At 51.8% G+C, this 21,062-nt stretch overlaps 1 protein-coding gene across 4 annotated transcripts in view; it reads right to left on the bottom strand.

Moving 5' to 3' along the window:
* Positions 1–21,062, bottom strand: part of NRG2 (neuregulin 2) — a 260,716-nt gene that overhangs the window by 47,858 nt on the left and 191,796 nt on the right. Inside the window, exon 1 of one of the 4 annotated variants that reach the window (XM_073010637.1) lies at positions 8,835–9,000. The exons of the other annotated variants lie outside the window; for them this stretch is intronic. Within the exon in view, the coding sequence (XP_072866738.1) occupies positions 8,835–8,925 (91 nt within the window). The 5' untranslated portion in view covers positions 8,926–9,000. Of the gene's footprint in view, positions 1–8,834; positions 9,001–21,062 lie in introns of those variants that run through there. 4 annotated transcript variants of the gene reach the window in all.

The raw sequence follows: 21,062 nt of genomic DNA, 5'->3' as shown, positions 1-21,062 counted from the left end.
TAAGTTTGCCCTCTTTTTACATCTATCCAACAAATACCCACATGCAACAGTCCCTATGATGTACAAGGCACTTACTAGTCACCATGGATTTTGTGCCAAACGAGATATGGCCCTGGCCTCGGGTTGGTCTCTGCCTCCTGTTTAGGGCTCCCACAAAGGCTGATCCTCAAAGAGGACCACCTTCCCTGCACCAGTGAAAACCAGCCTAGACCTGACGGGCTTTCAACTCAGCAGCCCAGGTGCCTGGCACCTCAGCTGCAAGGTGGAGAAGAGGGGCCAGGCCAGCTGGGATGAGAACGAAAGAGGGGAGGCAGACGCTGCACCAGGAGGGCAGGTAAAGAAGAAGGGGAAGGGAGGAGGAGGATACAAAACTTGGCAACACCAAGACCAACAGAAATGATTCCTGCCTTAAAGCTTCACCTGCCCATCCAGAAGCACCCATCCACTGACACCCAGCCTGCAGTGTGAGGGCAGGTATGCACAGGCCCAGGCCTGACCGCCAGGGACAACACTACTCCCACCCACAGGCCCCTCTGCCAGGAGCCAAGCGTCCTGAGAGAAACACTGGCCTCCTCAGGGCTCTGCAAGGCCAGGGAGAGATGCCTTGACCCCAGAGTCATGCAGGTCCATGCCACAGTGCTCCACCCAGTGCAGGACTGGGATACAGGCACATGAATAGCAGAGAGGGGAGATGAGGGGGTTGTCATCTATGTCTGGGAGAGATGGCACAGGTTCACAGAGCAGGGCAGCAGTTGCTGGGGTAGGCATAGGGATACTCAACACAGACGCCTCAGTCTCCCTGGGTTCTTAGCAGTGCTTGCGGCACAGGCCACAGACACCTAGAGCTGGCACGGATGAGGCACAGAGGAAGCAGAGCAGAACAGGGGAAAGAGAGGCAGCTGAGGACGTAGCAGTCCAGGTCTTTGTCCCAGTCTCCCAATTTCTCAGCTGTCTGCCCTTAGGTAAGGCCCTCTCTGGGCCTCAGTTGACTCATTTATAAACCAAGCTCTGTCTATTTTAGAGGAATGGAGCAAGAAAAAGCTCTCTATGGAGGGATGGAAGGACTCTGACCATTATCATCTTTTCAGCTGCTGAGGGCGGAGGTCGGGGACAAAGCAGAGATGACAGTTCTGGAAAACTGTTACCATTTACCCAAACTCTGTTTAATCTCTCTACTGGGGAAAGCTGGGCTCTGGGCCAAAGTCTTGGGCCCTGGCCCAGGAGAACCCTCTGTGGAAAGGGCTTGCTGTAGGTGGACTAGGCCGTCTTTTGCTCGGGGAATTCAGAAAGGGCCAAGAAGGGGATCCCAGAGCCCCATCCTCTTTGGGGTGGGCCTGCACTTCCTGCCTCCTTGGCCTGGCTGGAGAAAGTTGTTTCTGAAGCTCTGAGTCTTGGGGAAATGTAGCAGGGGTTGGGGAAACGGGGAGGCACCTTGTACATGCAGAAAAGACTGGCTTCTCAAACTGGGATACATGCAAAGCCACAGGATGATCTCCGGGGCTCTTTCTGAGGCTCTGCCAAGCTTATTAATAAGGAAAAGCAGCACCTTTGCATCAGAACAAACAGACATATGGTGGAGAAGAGTGTTAAGTTCACGTGGATTTTTAAGATAACATAAAAGTATAAGGTTTTGAAGAAATGCTGGGTTTCAGGAGAAAGGTCTTAGCAGGCCTGATGCAGAGCAGGAACAGGCTCATGTGCTCACCATGGATGCAGGGTGCCCAGGCTGCCAGAGGCCCTGTCTCCTTCTTCAAATTCAACTGCAAGCAGGAAAGTCCCAGCTTAGGCACCCTGGGAGCTTGAGAAGGCTGAAATGTGGTCCTTGTGGTCCAGGCTAGTGACGGCAAGGGGGCTGGAAAGAACTCACCCCAAAATGAACACCTTCCTCCCTGGGTATTTAGTCATTACGTTAAATATAACATGCGGAAAACCAGTTTCTCCATCTTCTCTTCCAAGATTGCTCCTTCTCCTGGATTCCCTCTTTCAGTCACTTTGTTATCTGTGACAATCCTGTGTCTCCCTTGACTTTCCCCAAAGGCTGAGTCAATTTGGCTTCTACCATGCCTCTTATCCTCATAACTCTCCATCATCTGCCAGGCCCTGGCTCAGGCCATACTGCTCCCCACCCCCCAGTACCACGACAAGAACAGTGTACACTTGGCAGTTCCACCTCAATGTGCCTCACGGCCATTCAGAAACCTTCCTTGGCTCTGTGATGTCTGTAGAGAAAGGCCGCCCACCTTCCTTACCTGGCAGCCAGGGCCCTCAGGGGATGTTTGCTGGGTCAGTGAATGGGCCTCCTTCCCAAACTTGCCTCTCTACATTCCCCTACCACTTCCCTTCAGGAATCATATATTCCAGGCAAACCAAATCACTGGTTGCTCCCCAAACATGCCCATGCCTATTCTGCCCTGCCTCTATGCCCTCTGCTCCTGCTTCCCCTAAATGCCATCCCTCACACAGGAAGCCAAGTTGAGAGGGTCACACATGCAGGCTGGGGGGTCAGACGGATGCCACTGTGCATTCTGGTTCTGCCCAGCACCTGTATAACTAGGCAAGTTACTTAAACTCTCTGAGCCTTCATTTCCTTGTCTGTGAAACAGGGACAATCTCATCCACTTTTAAGATTGTGGAGAGAATTAAATGAGGGTAATGTATGTCAAGAAGTTCGCACAGTGCCTGAAACAGAGATAGCTTAATAACCGGCAGCTCTTATTAATCTAAATCCCTCAAGATCTCAGATGCCACCACCTTCACTAATCCACCCAGCTAGAAGCAGTCTCTGCCTCACAGACTCCCTGAGCCTTTCACATGCTCTTCTCGCTCTTCACGGGGCTTCTCACCTTGGAGAAAATCAGGTTCTTATCTTTCTAGACTGTGAGGAGCTGGTAGGGGTGTGTGCTGCAGAACCGCCGTGTTTCCTGGTGTCTGCCACTGGGTAGGTCTTCACTGATCACAGGCCAAGAAAATGAGTTAATGATGTAAAGGCTGGACTGTGACTGATGGGTGCCTCAGAGCGGCCCAGATCAAGACTGCTGTGAGCACTTACTGGAGGGTGGAGTCCATTGACAGGTAATCCCAGAGCCCTTTCCCACCCAACACTCCTCCCCAACTCACCCCTCTCCCTCCCCATCAGCCCAAACAGGCATCTGCCCTAGAATGGCAGAGCAGATGATGAAGTCGGGGCCCTGACTGAAATACAACTCTTGATCAGCCTACCATTGCCCAACTATTAAGGGGCTCCAGCCTGGGCAGGAAGCTCAACTGGGGCAGCCTCCTTCCATGAGACTGACCCTCTTCAAACAGGAGTGGCCAGTTAGGTCTTCACATACAGGGGTGAAATAACTTGAGAATGTCCTTATTCATGTGTTCGTTCAAGAATGGATTGAGCACTGAGCACATTTTGACTGCTAAGGGTCAAGTTGACGTGGCTTTGGCCCTGGGGGAGATTCTAGCTGAGCAATGTGCTCCTCACCTTGGGGACCAGGGAGCCCTGCGGAGGAAACACAGCCTATGCTGGGCCTGCAGGATGAGCAGCAGTTGGCTAAGAGAGAACATGTGCCAGGCAAAGGGAACGGCAGGTTCACAGGAATAAGGCCGGAAGGAACCACGATGTACTCACGGAACTGAGAGGAATCCATCTGCACTGCAGGCATGAGTGGTGAGACCCAGGCTGCAGTGGCTGGTTGTGGGGAGTAGGCTGCTGCCCTCATTCTTGCCCTATAGGGCCAAGTCCTTTGCCTTGGTGTGTGGACTTCCCTCTCTGGGCCTCAGTTTCTCCATCTTTACAGTGAAGGGAGTGCAGCCTCTAGGCCTCAGCGCTACCCTCCTGTGTCAGTGTCCATGGTTCCTGTTCACAGCTTACTGCCACAGTCACACTGCAACTCCTTGTGAGGGCAGGAACTCAATTCACTTATCTTTGTATCCTCTAAACCCCACCCAAGAGCCCAGGAGTAGATATCTGACCAGTTGATCTGATGGGGAGGGCCTGCTCCAAGTGGACCAACAGGGATCCTCTGCCTCTCCCTGGTTTTTGTTGAGGGGCATGGAAGAGCCCAGAGCCAGGTGGACTGTGCATGACTGAGGCAGGGCAGGGGGCAGACTTGAACTTAAGATCCCATCCTGGCACTAATTCATGCTTAATCATGGGACTTTCTCTGCTCCAGTTTTCTCATCTGTAAAGTGAGGATGATAAAATAATACTGATACTTTATAGTGTCAGTACTGGCATGTAGTGAGTGCTTAGTAAATGAGAGCTGCCTCCTTGTTTCCCATGAAAGTTGGTAATGGACATGTTTCTACTTCTAAGAAGTCCCTTTCTTTTCCCTGGTAAGTTCCTAGTCACCATTCAGGCTCAGCTCCAATGTCATCTCCTCTGTGAAGTCCTCCCTACACCGTCCTAGGAGAACAAATCATTCCTCTCCTCACCAGATGTTGCACATCTATCTCTGGCCTTACCCTCAGCTCTGATCATAGGTAGCTGTATAAGGATTTGTCTCTCTGAGCTTCCTGAAGGCAGGGCCTGTTGTTTATTCACGTAATAGAAGCTCAGTTAATGCTTACAGAATTGAATACACAAAGGTGAATGAACATACATGTAGTTTATGTAGTTTATGCAGTTACCATGTGGCCAGAGCCTGGAAGTCTCGATGAGAGGATGGCTAGGCTGGAGGAAGATTGGGAAAATGGGCTGCTACTTGCTTCCCACCAAGTTAAAAGGGTGTGCTACTGGCTCAGAAATGGTGGGGAAACACAATGAGAACATGGTTCCAATGGGGCCCAGGTCTTATGCTTTGGCAATGCTTTGCCAGAGGTTTTTTTTTTTTCCTAAGCCCCTCTTCCATCTAGTAACAGTCCTTCAGGCCAGCCTGGTGGGCTAGAGAACAGAGGAGGGCTAGCGGAGTAAGTGGGGCTGACCAGGCATGGGTAGCAACTGGGAAACCAACCCCAAGGCCAGGGCTAGGGCCTGCCCAGGCTGGGCCAGCACCTTTTCCTCCACGTATCTTCACTTTGGAACTGCCCTAATGTCAGAGCTTCCCTGACTTGGCCCTGAAGCTCCCAGCACCAAGGGGAAGAAGGCAGCAACAGGCATCACTTTGGGATTCCTGCAAAACTCTGATTCCAAGGGACTTTGCTTCCAAAAAGCTGCTGCTTCTTCCTCCAGCAACTCAAGGAGCCCACACAGGCCAGAGGGCCTAGGTCTCCACCTAGGGGAAGGAATGGTCCAGCTCATACTCTTTTAAGGGGGATTATCCCCTCTGTTTGCAACCTAAAGCCAGTAGTCCAATTTTACTTCTATCCCAGACCTACTGGCCATCTGATTCCCCCATCCCAGGTGACTCACTGCCTTACCCCAGCTGTACCGCTGTGCCAATCTGGAAAGACTAGAGCTCTCTGTCCCCTCTTCACCCCTGTCGAATGCCTGGGACCTGGGACGAAGACTGATGAGTCCTGGTCTGTAAACTGCTTTGAGCTCTCAGGATGAAAGACTGTTGGGAAGTACAAAGTCACTCTCTGCTTGTTGTTATTGTTTGTAATGAACCTCGAGGTGCCATGGAGCCAGAGTAGAGCATGAGGCATAGGCTGAGTTCCAGAGTGGCAGGAGGACAGCTCAAGGTGCCTGGCTCAGCAGGGTCAGCCAGGGGCCAAGACCAGAGGAGAAGGCTGCCAGAAGCAACACCCAGATGTGGCTCCAACACATGCACATGAGCACATCCCACCTCTGACCTGGTCCTGGACAGCCTAAAGAAGGGAGTTTGTTTTAGAAGTCAGGGCAGCATCTTTATCAGAGGCAGGAGATAGCAAAGATGGGAAAGAAACGCTTTGGAAAGATGTATTTGTGTCCAGGGAATTGAAATGAGATGTGTCCAGAGCTCTCAGCTAGTGATGCTAATCTACCTTCACACTCCAGGACACTCTGGTGAAGACCAAAGCCTGCCCCATGTCTGCCTGTGGGCAGCTTCAGACTCTCAGTTCACAGGGGACCTCCAGCAGAGGAGACTATTTTTTATGAAACCCTGACCAACTGGGGCACACAGAAAAGGTTGGTAACTTAGAATCCCCTTCCAAAGTCATTCTTTTTTTTTTTTTTTGAGACACAGTCTTGCTCTGTTGCCCAGGCCGGAGTGCAGTGGCGCGATCTTGGCTCACTGCAAGCTCCGCCTCCCGGGTTCACGCCATTCTCCTGCCTCAGCCTCCCAAGTAGCTGGGACTACAGGCGCCTGCCACCTCGCCCGGCTAGTTTTTTGTATATTTAGTAGAGACGGGGTTTCACCATGTTAGCCAGGAAGGTCTCGATCTCCTGACCTCGTGAACCGCCCGCCTCAGCCTCCCAAAGTGCTGGGATTACAGGTGTGAGCCACTGCACCCAGCCCAAAGTCATTCTTTAAAACAACACAGCAACTACAGGGATTCTGATTTTCTTTAAGGCCAATTTTCCCCACTCCTCCAATCTCACGGCTCTCCTCTAGGGGTTCTCAGAGATGCTGGGTATGAAGGCTTACCCTCTGCCCTTCTCATGTAGAAGGTGAGCGCTGAGAGTAGACTGCATATCCAGAGACCCACAGAAAGGGAGGACAGTGTCTGAGGTCACACAGAGGCCCAACAGGGATGAACCCCAGGTGCCTTGCTTCCCGCTGTGCCATTCCACTATACCATGAGTAGGCTTATTACCCAACACCCCCAGCACTGCTGCCAAGGCTGGCAAGGCTATGAGCTGGGGAGAAGGAGAAATGGGGGATGGGGGACCCAGTCCCTGGTTAGGGATACCAGGCCTCAGCCCCACAAACTCTCAGTGAGTCATGGAGCAGAGCTCACACCTGCAGTTCAGCCCCACCCAGCACTCCTGCACTGAGGCAGGGGAAAAGCCCATTTCCCCACACTGGCCTGGGTTTGTGTGGAGAGAGGTACCTCTTCTTGCTATTTGCTAAGGAGTTGTTGGAGGGTGCTGAGTGTGTGGTCAAGAACCAGGGGGAGCCAATTAATTAGTGTCCCCTTCTCTCTCCCCTCCTTTCTCCCTCCCACTTTCCAGATTCCCACCCCACAGCTAAGCTGAAGGTTTTAGTGAATTACTTGCTCATACTTTCCATGTGCATTTCCCTGGCACTAGTGATTCCCACCAGCTGAAGCCCACCGAGTGCTTGCTACCAGCTCAGCTCCTGCATCCTTGACGTTGAGAGGGTGCTCTTACCTAGCTAGCCTTCCAAAATGCCCAAGGTAGAATGTGTATGTAGGGCAAATGGGAGTGGAGTGGGTAATGGAGGTGGCTCACTGAACCAAATCTATAAATTTTCCATCCTAAAAAGAGGCACCCTGCATTCTTTCGGATCTCAGTTTGGGAGCTCATCCCACACTGCAGGAGTCCAGCCTGAGCTGACCCACAGGCTCCTCATAGCAGACCGCCAGTGTCCTTAGGAAGAGCTATAAGACACAGTTGTCCAGCAGAAATGGGCAAAGAGGTTTTCTCTTAAAAAGAAGAGAACACAGTTCTGGCCTTTAAGTTTCCTTAGCTGCTTCTCTCTACCCTGCTGATAATAGTGTTTGATGCCTAGGCTCTTCCCAATAGAGACCTCAGAGTCTTGCTACCCCTTCTCCATCATTACACAGAAATTCAGGAAAGGAAAGGGATTTGGCCAAATTCTCAAGAGCAATCGAAGCCTCCCAGCTTCCAGTCAAATGCTGTTTTGAAGGCATTTTTATGTTGCCGATCTGGTGGGCACTCCAGTGAGGGGATAGAGACCCAGCAAGATAAGCACCTTTGTCCTGAGAATGCTACTTTGAAGCCCAGTCTTATCTCTGGAACGTACTTTGTTACTTTAACTTCAGTAAGCCTCTGTTACTCCCTCTGTGAAATGGAGATAGGACCACCTGCTCCCAGGATTGTTATGAGGATTAAATGGAGATGAAGCATTTGAACATGGCTTGCCTGTGACTCGTACAAAACACATAAAATTAGCACAAAATTAACAAAACGCTTGCCTGAAGAAGAGAAAAGAATCGAGAATCCAGGATTTCCCCAGTTGGGCCCCAGTGCAAGCCTGGTTCTAGGGAGAGGATGTGCATGTTCCGGGCCGCCTCTGAGAAGCCTGAGACCAGTGCACTCCTCGTTGACTCTGCAGCTGCCCAGGGAGGGCACGAAAGTGGGTCGCATATCATGGCTTTGCTCCTCCAGGCGGGGACAAAATCCAAGGGCCCAAGGGAGGCACTCCCGCAGACCAGAGAGGGACAATTGCCCAGTGTCTGGTCCGAGGGAACTATCTGTCACAGAAGCAGCGGCTCCCCTGCTCTCTGGGGTTCGCGAGCGGGGCAGGGCATCCCCTCCGAGTCTCCGGAGTTGGTGAGTGCTGTTGCCCTCGCTCCAATGGCCGAGCAGAACGGAGGGAGGTGTGGCACATGGGTAGGGGCAAGCCCGAGGGCTCCGATCCCTCCGAGGAAGGGAAGCAGTGACAGCTCCCGCAGCGCTCGGCGGCCAGGCCGGGCCCCGCGTCTGCTCAGCCGCCGTCTTTCTGTCGGTACCCGCAGCTCCATCCCCGCTAGCTCAAGGCTGCCTGCCTGCAGGCCGGTACTCGCGTGCAGCGCCTCTTGCCCGCCCCTGCATGGGGACGCGGCCGCCCGGGGAGAGGCGCGCACAGCCACCGCCGGGCTCCTGGCACGCAGCCCCTTGCCCACCCGGCCGCGACAACCCGCTCGCACGCAGGCACGCGCGCCCTCGGTGCCTGTCACCGCGGCGCCCGCTCGCGCAGCCCAGACTCACCCGCGCGGCGCTGGGGGCGGGTGAGCGGGCGGCAGGTTTCTCCCAGGGAAACGGGGTTTCTGGGCGCGCGGAGGTGCCCTACCTTTCTCCCCGGGGTCGGGCTCCCGCTCCCGCTTCCTCCCCTCTCGGTGCTTCTTGCCGCGGCCGCGGCCCCTCCTCCTGGACTCCGACATTCTGCACGGGGTCTCAGGCGGTGGGACGGCCTCAGCTCTCGGCTGCCGCGCTGCGCCCCCGCCGCCTGCAGCCTCAGTGCCCGAGCGCCGCGCCTTTCTTATAGGCGGTCACACCCTCCGGGGGAGGGGAGCAGCGAGCCTTAACTCTTCCCCTCCCGCGCCCTCCACCCTCGCCCCCCCTCCACCGGCTCGCGCCGCGGGGGCGTGTGGGCGGCCGGTCTGGGCCCTAGGCCCCCTCCCCGGGCCCAACGAGGTAGGCAAGACCGGCGCCTAAATAGGGCGCCACAGACCTCCTCGCCGAAGAGGGGGCTCGAGCTGGGCTGGGGGCCTGAGCATGATTGGGGAGGGCGGAGTAGAGATCCCCCAGCGAGGGCCAAGCTAAGGACAGCATGGGGGTGGGGAGACAGCAAGAAAAGGGCCCAGGAAGGGACCAAAATGAAGCCTGCTAGCCAGCCCAGCTGGGTAGCGAGCACCCTTGGCTCTTGCCGTGGGTCTCCACAACCTCGAGGCACCCCCGGCCGTACAGGCGGGTTGCCTGTGCCTCTTACGCTTGCAGGTCTGGCCTCAGCCCCGTGGGATACCGCCATCTGGGGAACACCTTTAATGCAACCACCATTTGTGCCTGGCAGCAGGGGGTCTGTGGCCCAAGAGCCCCTCCCAGCCAGAGCAGGCTGCACTCTGCAGGGAACCTGGGTGCCCCAGGTGGCTTGTAGCCCCCCTCCCACACACTCTGGCTGCAACTCCGACAGCCCAGGCTGCCGGCACCAGCTGGCTCCTCTCTACAAGGCCTGCGGAGGTGAACTCAGACACTGACTCCCTACCCCCGCCCCGGTCCTACAAACCACTGGGTAGGGGCTGCTGGAGAGGACAGCTGTCCTCCCTCCTGCCTGGGTGTGGTGCTGAAAGGGTTACATAGCAAAGGCTCTCCCTCTTCTGGCTCCCAGAAAGCCTGAGCCTGCGGTTTGCCTGCCTAGCTCTGCCTGAGGTGTCCCCTTACAGCCATCCCAACCAAAATCCAAGTCAAAGATCATCTCACCCAGTCCTCTGTCTCCTCGGGAAGGGTCCGAAGGCCTCTCTGGACAGTGTTCTCCTTAGGAGAGCCTGAAGCAGGCTTAGGACTCTGGGTCAAGGCCAGGGACTCGAGCTCCAGGACTGTCTGGGGATACGGCCAGAACTTGAGGCCAAACTTGTGGGGTGGGAGCACAGAAAGGGGGAAGCTGGAGGTGATGGCCAAGCAAAGGGCTGATCTTTGGTGCTCTTGGGGCGCAAGTCTGTCTCATCAGGGGCCAGCTCTGGGGTGGGGGCAAGTGTAAGAGACAACCCTTGTACCCCACCCCGACTGAGGGAGAGTGAGCACCCACCCTACTTAACACAGTATCACTCTCTGTGAGGTGGGCAGCAAGGGGCCCTGGGCGGAGCCAGAGCCAGGGGCCAGGTTTCACTTCTGCTTCAACCCCTGCTCTTCAGTTTCCAAAAGGGCATTCATATCCATCCTCCTCAGCCACTGGGGTACTGCCTCGGTTCATTCCCTCTTCCTATCCCATAGACAATGTTCTCCTTGCTTGAAGTCTTGCCTCTCAGTCCTGACCTCTCCAAGGCCATCAGAGTGAGCTTTCTTTCTTTCTTTCTCTCCCTCTCTCTCTCCCTTTCTTTCTTTCCTTTCTCTCTCTCTCTTTCTTTCTTTCTTTCTTTCTTCTCACTCTGTCACCCAGGCTGGAGTGCAGTGACGCCATCTCGACTCACCGCAACCTCCGCTTCCTGGGTTCAAGCGATTCTCCTGCCTCAGCCTCCTGAGTAGCTGGGATTGCAGGCCTGCACCACCATGCCTGGCTACTTTTTGTATTTTTAGTAGAGACGGGGTTTCACCATGTTGGTCAGGCTGGTCTCAAACTCCTGACCTCCTGATCTGGCTGCCTCAGCCTCCCAAAGTGTTGGGATTACAGGTGTGAGCCACCGCGCTGGGCCCAGAGTGAGCTTTCTAAAACACAAACTAGATCACTTCACTCATCGTAACCCATGGGTTAAACCTAAACCCATGGGTGTCCAAAGTCCTATTCTACCTGGCCCTACCTCACAGTCTTCTAGCCCCCAAAACCTATACCTCAGCCACTTCACCTACAAGTCACACACACTTACTCTGTCTCCTCTCATACCTTTGCACATACTATACTAATCTCTCTGCCCAGGATCTCTCTCCCTTTTTGGCTTAGCTGACCTCTGTATTTATTTGTTTGGCAAATAGGTAGTCAGGCTTACTGTGTTTCAGGCACAGTGCCAGGTGCCGGAGATACGGCAGTGAGCAAGACAGACAGGGGCCCTCCTCACATAAAGGCTGGTGGGATGGACAAATAGCTAATTACACAAATGATGGATTGTTTAAAATTTGTGTGAAATATTAAGGAGATATGCATTCAACAAACCTTTATATATGTTGACATACAGCTTGATAGAGGAAACAAACTGTAGTGAAGGCTTTTCCCAGGAAACACTTACACTGGGATTTGAAGTATGAGTAGGAGTTGGCCAGACTAAAGAGGTACTGGGGGAAGAGTATTCCTGGCAGAAGTATCAGCACATCCAATGTCCCTGAAGCAAGAAGGAGCTTTTGTACCTTTGAAAAAGAGTGTGCTGAGGGGTGTGTGTGTGCATGCACATGTGAGTACGGGATTGTGTATATGAGTGTGAGTGTGCACATGGGTGTGTATGTGCATGAGGTGTGTGCACATATGAGTGTATGCCTGTGTCTAAGGTGTGTGTGTGTACACATGGGGTTTGTAGGGAGTCTGTCGGGATGGTATAAATGGTGTAAAAGGAGCCTGGAGAGGAGGCAGGCAGTGGTTAGATCAAGCGGGACAGTTGTAGGTCCAATGAAGACACTGGAGTTTAATCTTAAGAGCAATGGTCTGCTATTGAAAGCTCTTTAGCACGTACGTGAAGGGTGGGAGAGGGCAATGATGAGATCCTCTGTTTCCTGAATTCTTTTGATGTATCCCTATAAGAACACTTGACTGTGTTGTTTTTTGTTTCCACCTCTGTCTCTTCTACTACAGTAACAGCCCCTTTAGGATTGTGACCCCAGTATCTGGTACAAGGTAGGTAGTAGGTACCTCCTTGTGGGATAGATAAGTGACCCTCTTTTCACTAGTAAAGAATGACCAAGAGTACCAGCAGGAAAAAATGGCTCAAAGTGGGAGATTGCAGCCAGCTGAAGACAATTCTCCTGGGGGTAGCTCTCCCAGCAGTCCAGAGCAGCTCATGGCTTGGTATCAAATGAATGATACGAGTCAGAAATGGCATGGAAATTCAAAGAGGGCACAAGCACTCTCCCTGGGCTGGGGTATCCAGATCTAGTGCTGAGGGAGATTGGGCTTGAAGAAGAGCTTGGAGGATGGGTAGGATTTTGATGGGGGGTGGCAGGTGAGAGATTCCAGATGAGTGGGATATGACAAAGATCTAGGGGGAGCATTCCCTGGGCACCTGCCCAGGAGACAATGAACAGATCAGGTTTCTGTTAGGAAACTATGGAAGCTGCAAATACATACAGAAAACACTTACAGGACACATACTATCTGCCTCAGCCTAGTGCTGAGCACTTTACACATTTTGTCTCTTGTCATCCTCACAACAATCCTGTGAGGGAGGTCAACTCTTATTCCCATTTTACAGATGAGGAAACAAAGACTAGGAGTAATGAGACTTCTCATTCACAGTCATGTACCCAGGAAGCTGCAAAGCAAGGACTCCAGCCTTCACTATTTTTCACTAGGACCCATATTCTTTACTCTGAGATTAGACTGCTTGTGAGCAGGTCAGAGATACGCTTGGACTGCCAGCTGAGGCATTTGGGCCTTATTTAGTAAATGATGGGAAGTTAAGGATGGTTTTATGAGGAAGGGAGCGACTTGTGTATTAGAAAAATTAATCTGACTGGAATGTGCAGGATGGATGGGAAGGAGAAGATAGTGGAGACAAGGGAATCAGCAAAACAGGTCAACCATCAAATATTTCCTTAGAGCTCTTTATGTGTCAGGCTCTGAACATTTTGAGGGTCAGGTAAGGAGTACCTGAACCAGCAGTGAAGGCAATGAAAATGGTAGTAGGAAGGGTCACTAATATGATAGTATTAACTCACTTAATTCTTCACAACACCACTATGGAGTAGGTCTACTATTATCCCCATTTTGCAGTTGAAGAAACTGAAGCACAGAGAGAGAAGTGAGGTAATTTTTGTCTAAGTCAATACCTAGTAAGTGGCAGAGCAAGGTTAGGAACCCATGCAGTTGGGTACCCAGAGCTCACACTCTCAAGAACCTATGGTGTTGCTCAAGAAGACAGAATATAAAAGAATAGAGAAAGCCCTCACCCCTCAAGCCTAACCACTGGCCTCAGGACCTGCACAGTCCCCACAGCCCTGTGACTGATGCTCAGTGCCTGGGTCATGGGCAGGTGGAGAGAGTCACGAGGCACCCTGGGGCATGACAGCTGGGCTCCCACTTCCCCAGCCTCCCAGTTCCCACGGCAAAGGCTTCTCAGGGGAGGGAGGACAACCAGGCATTTGGAGCACCTCTAGCCTGGACCAGGGCTCTTGCCAGGAGCTTGAAAATGACCCTGTGAGCCAGGCCTGTTGCCATGGGAACCCTTTCCTCTTACCACAGGTTGTGCAATGCCCTGTACAACCTCATGCAGCGTGAGCAGGGCCTGGGGATGGGCCCAGAGACCACATTACCCAGAAAAGACCCACCCTAGTTTCACAATGGGACACTAATAGTAACATAACAAGTTAATTCAATTCCTTTAAGAAGGAAAAACACAATGTTTAACTGGTTTACAAACTTTTTTTTTCCTTTTTAACATTTTCCCTTCCACTTTGAGGCTGTGCCATGGCAAACTTTGAAGTTTAGGAAAGTTTAGACTTGTTTGAGTCATGTGCAAAAATGCCTTTGAGTGAAAGGGGAAAAATCTCCACACTACCTCTTCCCCTACCTGAGACTTTGGGACTCTGAGTCTTACCTATAAAATTCTCCTGCAAAGGGGTCTTGGGAACCATGCTGAAGTTTTCCCACTCCCCTTGGACTCACTATTTCATGGGAATTATGTGGGGAGAGCTTCAGTGGCCTCAGATTAGGGAGAGCCTTAAGCAGTTCCTTGAACCCACTCTCTCCATCCCAGGTGAAGACATCCCTGAGCCATCCCTGAGCCCATGGTACATTTGCCCATGAGTTAAAAGTCCTTGGAGAAAATGAGGCTACTGTTACCCTTAGCTATTCTCATTTTAGTGCCTGAAAGTCATGAGGCACACTCCTCACTCAGTGAGGCTGCCAGAGGAGGAAATAGATCAAAATGCCACTCCCTGCAGGACCAGAGAAATTCCCAGTCATCCAGAAGGATTATGCAAAGCCTGGAAGCCCATTTCCCACATGACTCTAGGATGCAGTGGGGACCTGGTTGCAGCCAGTCAGATCCTGAGGAGTACATGGGGGCCAGACCCAGCTGCCTAGGCCTAGAGAGCCCCCTACTGCATCAGAGCTGAGGGATAGGGCCTCTTGCCAAATCTGCATCATGGCCTGTAGCTTCAGCATCCCTGTAAGCCACAACAGGTTTCTTCTCTTAAAAAAGTTCATTCGTGCCTCTGCCTCCCTCAGTCAGTGCAGAGAACTAGGTGGCCAGAAAGAAGGGGGCTGTATTGACTGGATAAAAAGGGCAAGCTTGGAGAACACTTGGGTTTGGGTCCAGTTTTGCTCCTGAGATTAGGTTAATCTGAAAAAGTCATTTTCCACACTAGGCACTCAGGCTGTGAAACAGGGAGATACGCTTCCAGATTCCTCTGCCAGCCAATCCAGAAAGCCTGTCTACCAAGAATCTGGATGGCTGAAGGAGTAAGGGTTACAGATCGCTGCAGAAAAGCTTTTGATTGCCAGGTGAGAATGCTTCTAGACACACACACAGCCCTGTGAACCCTGGCTGTTCCCCTCAGAGTTGTGCCTGCCTGCTCAACACAGGCACACACTCATTCCTCGGCAAGTGAATGAACTTCACTGATCCCTGGAACAGCTGAGAAATTGATATCCATCTACCCAGACTCCAAACCCAGCCCTCCACAGACTGTGATGTTCTGAGCAAGACTTAGTTTCCCCTTCAAAACAAAAACAAACAAAAAATAGGTCCACAGGCCTTTCTCACAGGGATTTCAGAGTGGATGAGGAAATTCATCTCTCATCTCCCTGAAATTAGGACACTTGAAAAGGGCCCAGTCTTAGGCAGCTCCTTATGTCCAGAGGCCCGTGCCAATAGTGATTAGCTGCACCACCCTGCCATGCCCTTTTGACCCTGTCCCCTTTTCCTTTGCTCCTATGGGACACAAGGTCAGATTTTGCAGTGCCTGAGCTGGGACTCTGGTTGTAGGAGCTGCCATGGTGGGCACCTCTGTCCCCACTCCCACATTAGGAGGCTCTTCTTGCTTCAACCCACCCAATCCCAAACCCAGAAGAGAATTCATGCTCCCTGCTTCATTTTAAGACCCTCTTTGGAAAGAGCAGAAGGTGGAAGGGAAGAGGCAGGCCCATCCCAGGAGGAGCCTCAGGAGCAAACTGGGAGGGACCAGAAGAGAGAAGAAAGCATTGGCCGAAGAGAAGGTGGGGAGCCTCCCCTGGCTCCAGGGGCCGGGAGAAGAAAGCCAGGCAGCAATGGGAGAGCAAACGAGGGGAGAGGTGAAGCAACAGGCAGGCCTGGACAGGGCTGGGAGCAGGATGGGGAGAGGAAGTGAGAAGCTGGAGCAGCCCCAACAATCGGGTGGGGGGACAGCATGTGAACAACAGGACAAAGGAGGACAGCAGAGCAGGCTCGAATTCCAGTGTCCCAGGAGCCTGTTGTGTGCCCTTGGGTAAGTACTTTTCTCTCTCTGGCCTGCCTCCCCATCTAGAAAATGTGAGGTTGGACTAGATGATGTTGAGAGATCCTCCTACCTGAGGAACCTAAGGTTCTAAACCTCCCAGCGAGAGGGAAAGGACTGGGAGTAGAGGAGCAGATGGCCCCCAGCCCCATGAGGAAGAAGAGATGTTACTGTGTCCACTGGCTCTTCTCCCAGCCCCATGATCTCTCTCAGCCCCACCTTCTGGGGCTTCTTGTCCTGGATGAAGCCCATGGTTGTTGTCAGCAAGCCCCTCTGTTAGGCTGGGGGAGGCAGTCAGGAGCTGGCAGAAAGCCTGTGGCATGGTACCAGGCCCTGCTGCAGGTGAGTAAGCTGCCTGGATTCTTGCTACCAGCCTCTTCCAGGGCATACCTTGGGGTAAATTGCCCCATCTGCAGGGAGACACTTGGGAGACTCCTGCACTTTATCTTGGGTCACCCAGAGCCACAGTTCCCACTGAGGTGAGAGGTGGGAGCCTGTCTACCTTCCCTAGGATGGGGGGTGATTCAACCTTCTGCCTGCCTCGTTCATCAAGCTAACTGCGTAATTACACAGCAATAATAACAACTGGCACTTACACACCAAGGCCTATATAAGTACCTAATTTATTTATATAATGACATAATGACTTGTTTGCTGGCCTGGGGGCTCTGGGGACCATGAGCAAGGCCTTAGCTACTATCTACACCACCCTGAGGCAAAGTGACTGCATGGATCAGCACCCAAGGGAGCTGTGGTTCCCAGAAACAGTTGTCCCTCACGCTGGCTGCCATCCTAGCCTAGCAGAGGTAATGAGTGGCCCAGTCTTTTGGATGGTATTTGCTCACTTCTCGCTATCCATTCTGGGTGGTCAGGCTGCAGGCGTCAGCATCCATTCTCATTCCCTTGAGGACTGAGGGGGATCCTCTAGAAGGATGCAATCTCTTTCTAGGCAGAGAGACAATTCAACCCAGGCTGGCAAATTTGGAGAGCCTCCTGGGTCACCGCCCAAGGAAACAAGAGGCCTTGCCCAATATAGGCATTTATGAGCCCAGAGGCAAAAAATTCTCTTCTCTCTCTCAGCCCTGCCCAGCCTAGCCCAACCCAACCCAGCCCAGCCCTGCCTACCCCAGGCTTGGCTGCTCCTGGGACAACAGCCCAACTTCCCTGGCCTGGTCTGGGTACTGGTTCCCAAGCCAGACTTAGTTCTCCTGGGAATTTCCTCAATGGACGATGTCACAGACACTAACTTCACAGTGGTTATGGCAGGTCTCAGAGACCCTGGAGACCCAGCTCTGGCCCTGCCCTCCTCCTTCCTACTGCCCTAAATCACCACATTCTTTCTCCTCAGAGCGCCCATTTATAGCTTATGAAAGTTCCAGCACTAACCACAAAGCAAGAACCACTAGACCTTCTAGACTGCTGGCTCTTAGGGTACCCTGGAACTGCAAATATCATAATTTACCCAGGAGAAGGATATGCAAATTCCAAGCAGATATGATATGGAGATAGGGTCAGGAAACCTGAATTATCCTTTTAGCTCAATTGGTTTTCTTCTGGTGGTTCCTGGGGAAGTCATATTTTCCCTTTGGGCCTCAATGTGTACTTACCTGTGAACTAAGGGAAAACTGAAACGCTTTCCAGGGGCCTTTCTAGCAGTAAATCTTCAAAGAGGAGCCCTGAGTCTCCACATATGTTTCCAGCTCTAGGACCTTTGTTCAGCTGCTGCTCTACAGCTGGCCCTCTGCCAGCCTCCCTCCCACCTTTGAAGGTCAACTACTGGTTCTTTGGAAACCTCTACCCTTCCAAGCCCAGTCTGTGGAGGTATGTGGGGCTGCTCCGGGGAACTGGCGTGCACACACAGGACCTTGGGAGCTCTGAGCACTTGCGCCTGGTTATTGGATGCTTCAGAGTTCCTTGCAGGCTTCTTAGGGCTGCAGGCAACAGCATTTAATCAGCACCCCGCTCATCATGCAACATGTTGACCTTAATGGCCTTGTGAATCTGCACTCACCCCTATGTCTGTTTCCTATACCCTGCCCCAGTCACTGAGGCTTCTGATGAGTCTGGTGGTCTCTCCATCTACTCTAAAGCAGTCAGTGCTGAAACTTATGGTCACTGAGGTGCCCACCACAATCCTTCGTCTAATTGCTTGTATTGTTTTGGGTTTCTGACTGATGTCCAGTGGAGTACTTCCTTTACATGATTTTATCCACAATCTTCCCCCAAATTATTATGTAGCTTCAACACTACTAACCCATTCTCTAGGCCCAGGGGCTCCCCCGGCATCCAGAGGATTCATAGCTGAATGGCCTGGGGTGTCCTTGTGAGAGCCTTTGTGTCCTCTCCCCTGCCTTACCCTCGCCTGCTCCTTGAGCTACCAGGCTCAGTGCCAGACAATGCTTGCTCCACACCTGCTTAATGACAGGCACAGTGCTGGCCATTGCAGTATACAAAGACCCTGTCCTCAAGGAGCTTACAATCTAGAGGGAGGACACTTACACAGATGGACAGAAATCACAGCTTAAGACAGCAGCAGCAACTTATGTTCCAACTTATCCTGTAACTTCCTTGGAGAGATAGTTAAATGTAACCTGGGGTCAGGTGCAGTGGCTCAAGGCCGTAATCCCAGCACTTTGGGAGGCTGAGGAAGGTGGATCAGTTGAGCCCAGGAGTTCAAGATCAGCCTGGGCAGCATGGTGAAACTCTGTCTCTACAAAAAACACAAAAATCAGCTGGGCATGGTGGCACACACCTGTAGTCCCAGCTACACGGGAGGCTAAGAGGTGGGAGGATTGCTTGAGCCCAGGAAGTTGAGGCTGCTGTGAACAACCAAGATCGCTACCACTGCACTCCAGCTTGGGTGACAGACCCTGTCTCAGAAAAAAAAAAATAATAAAAGTGACCTGGGGTGGTCTGTCATGGTGAATTTCCTGTAAAAGGAAGGGGAAGATTCCAATTAGTAGAAAGGTCTGGAGGTGGGATGCGAGCAAGCTAGGAGGGGAAGTATGGTGGTCAGAGGGAGGTATAGTAACTTATAAAGGAAACAGTGGTGCTCCAAACCCTACACCTGTGCCCTCAGGCCTTTCTCTGTCCCTACCACCTCAAGAATAAGGACTGCACACATCTGGAGTGGCCTTAAGGCCACTCCAGGCACGGAACTCAGCCTCATTCAGAGCTACCTTCCTCTCACTGCTTTCCAGGGTTCCCAGTATGTGTATATACACACATGCACACCCACCTCCAAGCAACAGCTTCATGAGCTCCTCTGCCAAATTCCCCAGGACACTCCCACTCCATTCTCAACCTCTCTCATTCACTCATGCCTGTATACATACCTCACAGCCTCATCCCTCCTATCATATACCACCTGCCCATTACATAACTCTGTTTGGGATTATTTTTGCCCAGAGGTATGAGCTGCATTTCTGCATATTTAAGCTGTCTTTGATTCATTCCTGCCCGTTTCTTAGTTCTGTTTGCCCAGGTGCCCGCCCCACCCACTAGCTCGAAGGCCCCTGAGAACATGCCCATGTTGGGCTCAGCTTGCCCTACAGCTCCCAGTTCCTCCACTCCAGGTCTAAAGAAGCGGACATACAGCAGCACTGGCTCCACTTAGGTAGGGCCATTGTAGGCCCCCCAGCTGGTTACAGGGGCCACACAACCTTATACCTTCCATTGCTCTCTATTCTTCCCTCCCAGTGAGCCTTGGCCTTGACACCTGGTCTTTCCCATCTTCAAAGTTACCATCCCTGTGCTCCCATACATGGCCCTAGGGTGTGGCTCCAGTAATTCAAGGGGGAAGGGGCAGTGGGAGAAAAGACCAAATTATAATTAATGGTTTGTCTCCCATTAAGCTTCTTTCAAATAAACTGGCTTAATGTAATTATGGAAATGGTTGCAAGGGGGCTCTTGTTGTGTTGTAAAATAATTATGTGACAATGATCATTTTATTTTTAAGAGCTTATTACCAAATAGGCTGTAAATGGCTTCTCCTACTGAGATGGGGTGATTTCGTGGACAGAGGACAGAGGACAATGGGATTGGGAGGGCATTTCTGCTAGGGGTCACCAGTTGAAATGAGGATTCAATTTAGCAGTTTCCAGCCTCTGTAAGGAGGTGGCACCAGCTAAGCTGCCGAGACTTGACAGGCTGGGTGGTGGCCAGGGCCCCCCAGGCCCTGCTTATCTTCCACTGGTGCCTGATGCAGGCCCCTGATCTCTGGATCACCAGGGAGGACGCTGAATTCCTCAGAGGAGATTGCTACCAGGATTTTATTCCTGGTACTGCACTCTGACCGGGTGTCAGGCTGCACTGCCTGATCTACGGGTGTTTTCTCTGTATATTGTCTGTATATTCAGACAACTCTGAATATTGTCATTCAATTTACAAGTAGCAGAATTGCATAGCTTAAAAGATTATGAAAGGCTGTGTGGTAAATTCTAGATGATCAGCTAGTTAAAATGAAAGGAAGGATCATGGTGACACTTGTATCGCAAAAGATGAGCTGAGAGTACAGGAGATGCTTTCTTGGAATATGGGACAGCCTGGCAAAGGCACTGATTGGGAATCCACAAAGCAGGTTCAGAGAGTGATGAATACTACCTTTTAACTGACATGTAGGAAGTCATGGAGATAAGGCTAAATAAAAAGACTGGGTGGGAACCAGGCTGCCCAGAGCACCTGGAGCTCATGCTAAGGGAATGAAAGGATATTGAAGGGTTCTGAGCAGGAAGGTGACCCAACCCAAACTATACTCTTGGAGGCTCATCTGGCAGCAACATGCAGGGCAGAATGGAGCAGAATCTGGAGGCAGCAAGACTGAGCAGCAAAATGTTTAACAATGGGCTGTAGCCTGCAGCCTCCGTGGGGTGCTTGCTACAAATGCAAGTACTGATCCCACGAAAAACATTCTGAATTACAGTCTCTGGGGTGCAGCCAGGACTTGGTATTTGTAACGATTGTGAGGCAGACGGTGTATTAAGCACACTTCGAGAAAACTGGTCCTAGAGAATCCAGTCCTCAGTACTCAGCTTGGCATTTAAAGCTTTCTGTAAAATATCCCCATCAACAATTTTCCCCTTATAACTGCATTTTTAAGGTTAATTGGGAAATAATTTACATGCCATGCAAATGACCCATTTTAAGTATATAATTCACTTTTGTGGTCTATTTACAGAACTGTGCAACCATCACTGCAGTAAGTTTTAGAACCTTTTCAGCATCCTCCAAAGAAACCTCATACTCTTTA

This window comes from Chlorocebus sabaeus, chromosome 23 (genome assembly GCF_047675955.1).
Source record: "Chlorocebus sabaeus isolate Y175 chromosome 23, mChlSab1.0.hap1, whole genome shotgun sequence".
Taxonomy (NCBI): domain Eukaryota; kingdom Metazoa; phylum Chordata; class Mammalia; order Primates; family Cercopithecidae; genus Chlorocebus; species Chlorocebus sabaeus.
This window is presented reverse-complemented; position numbering and strand designations above follow the sequence as displayed.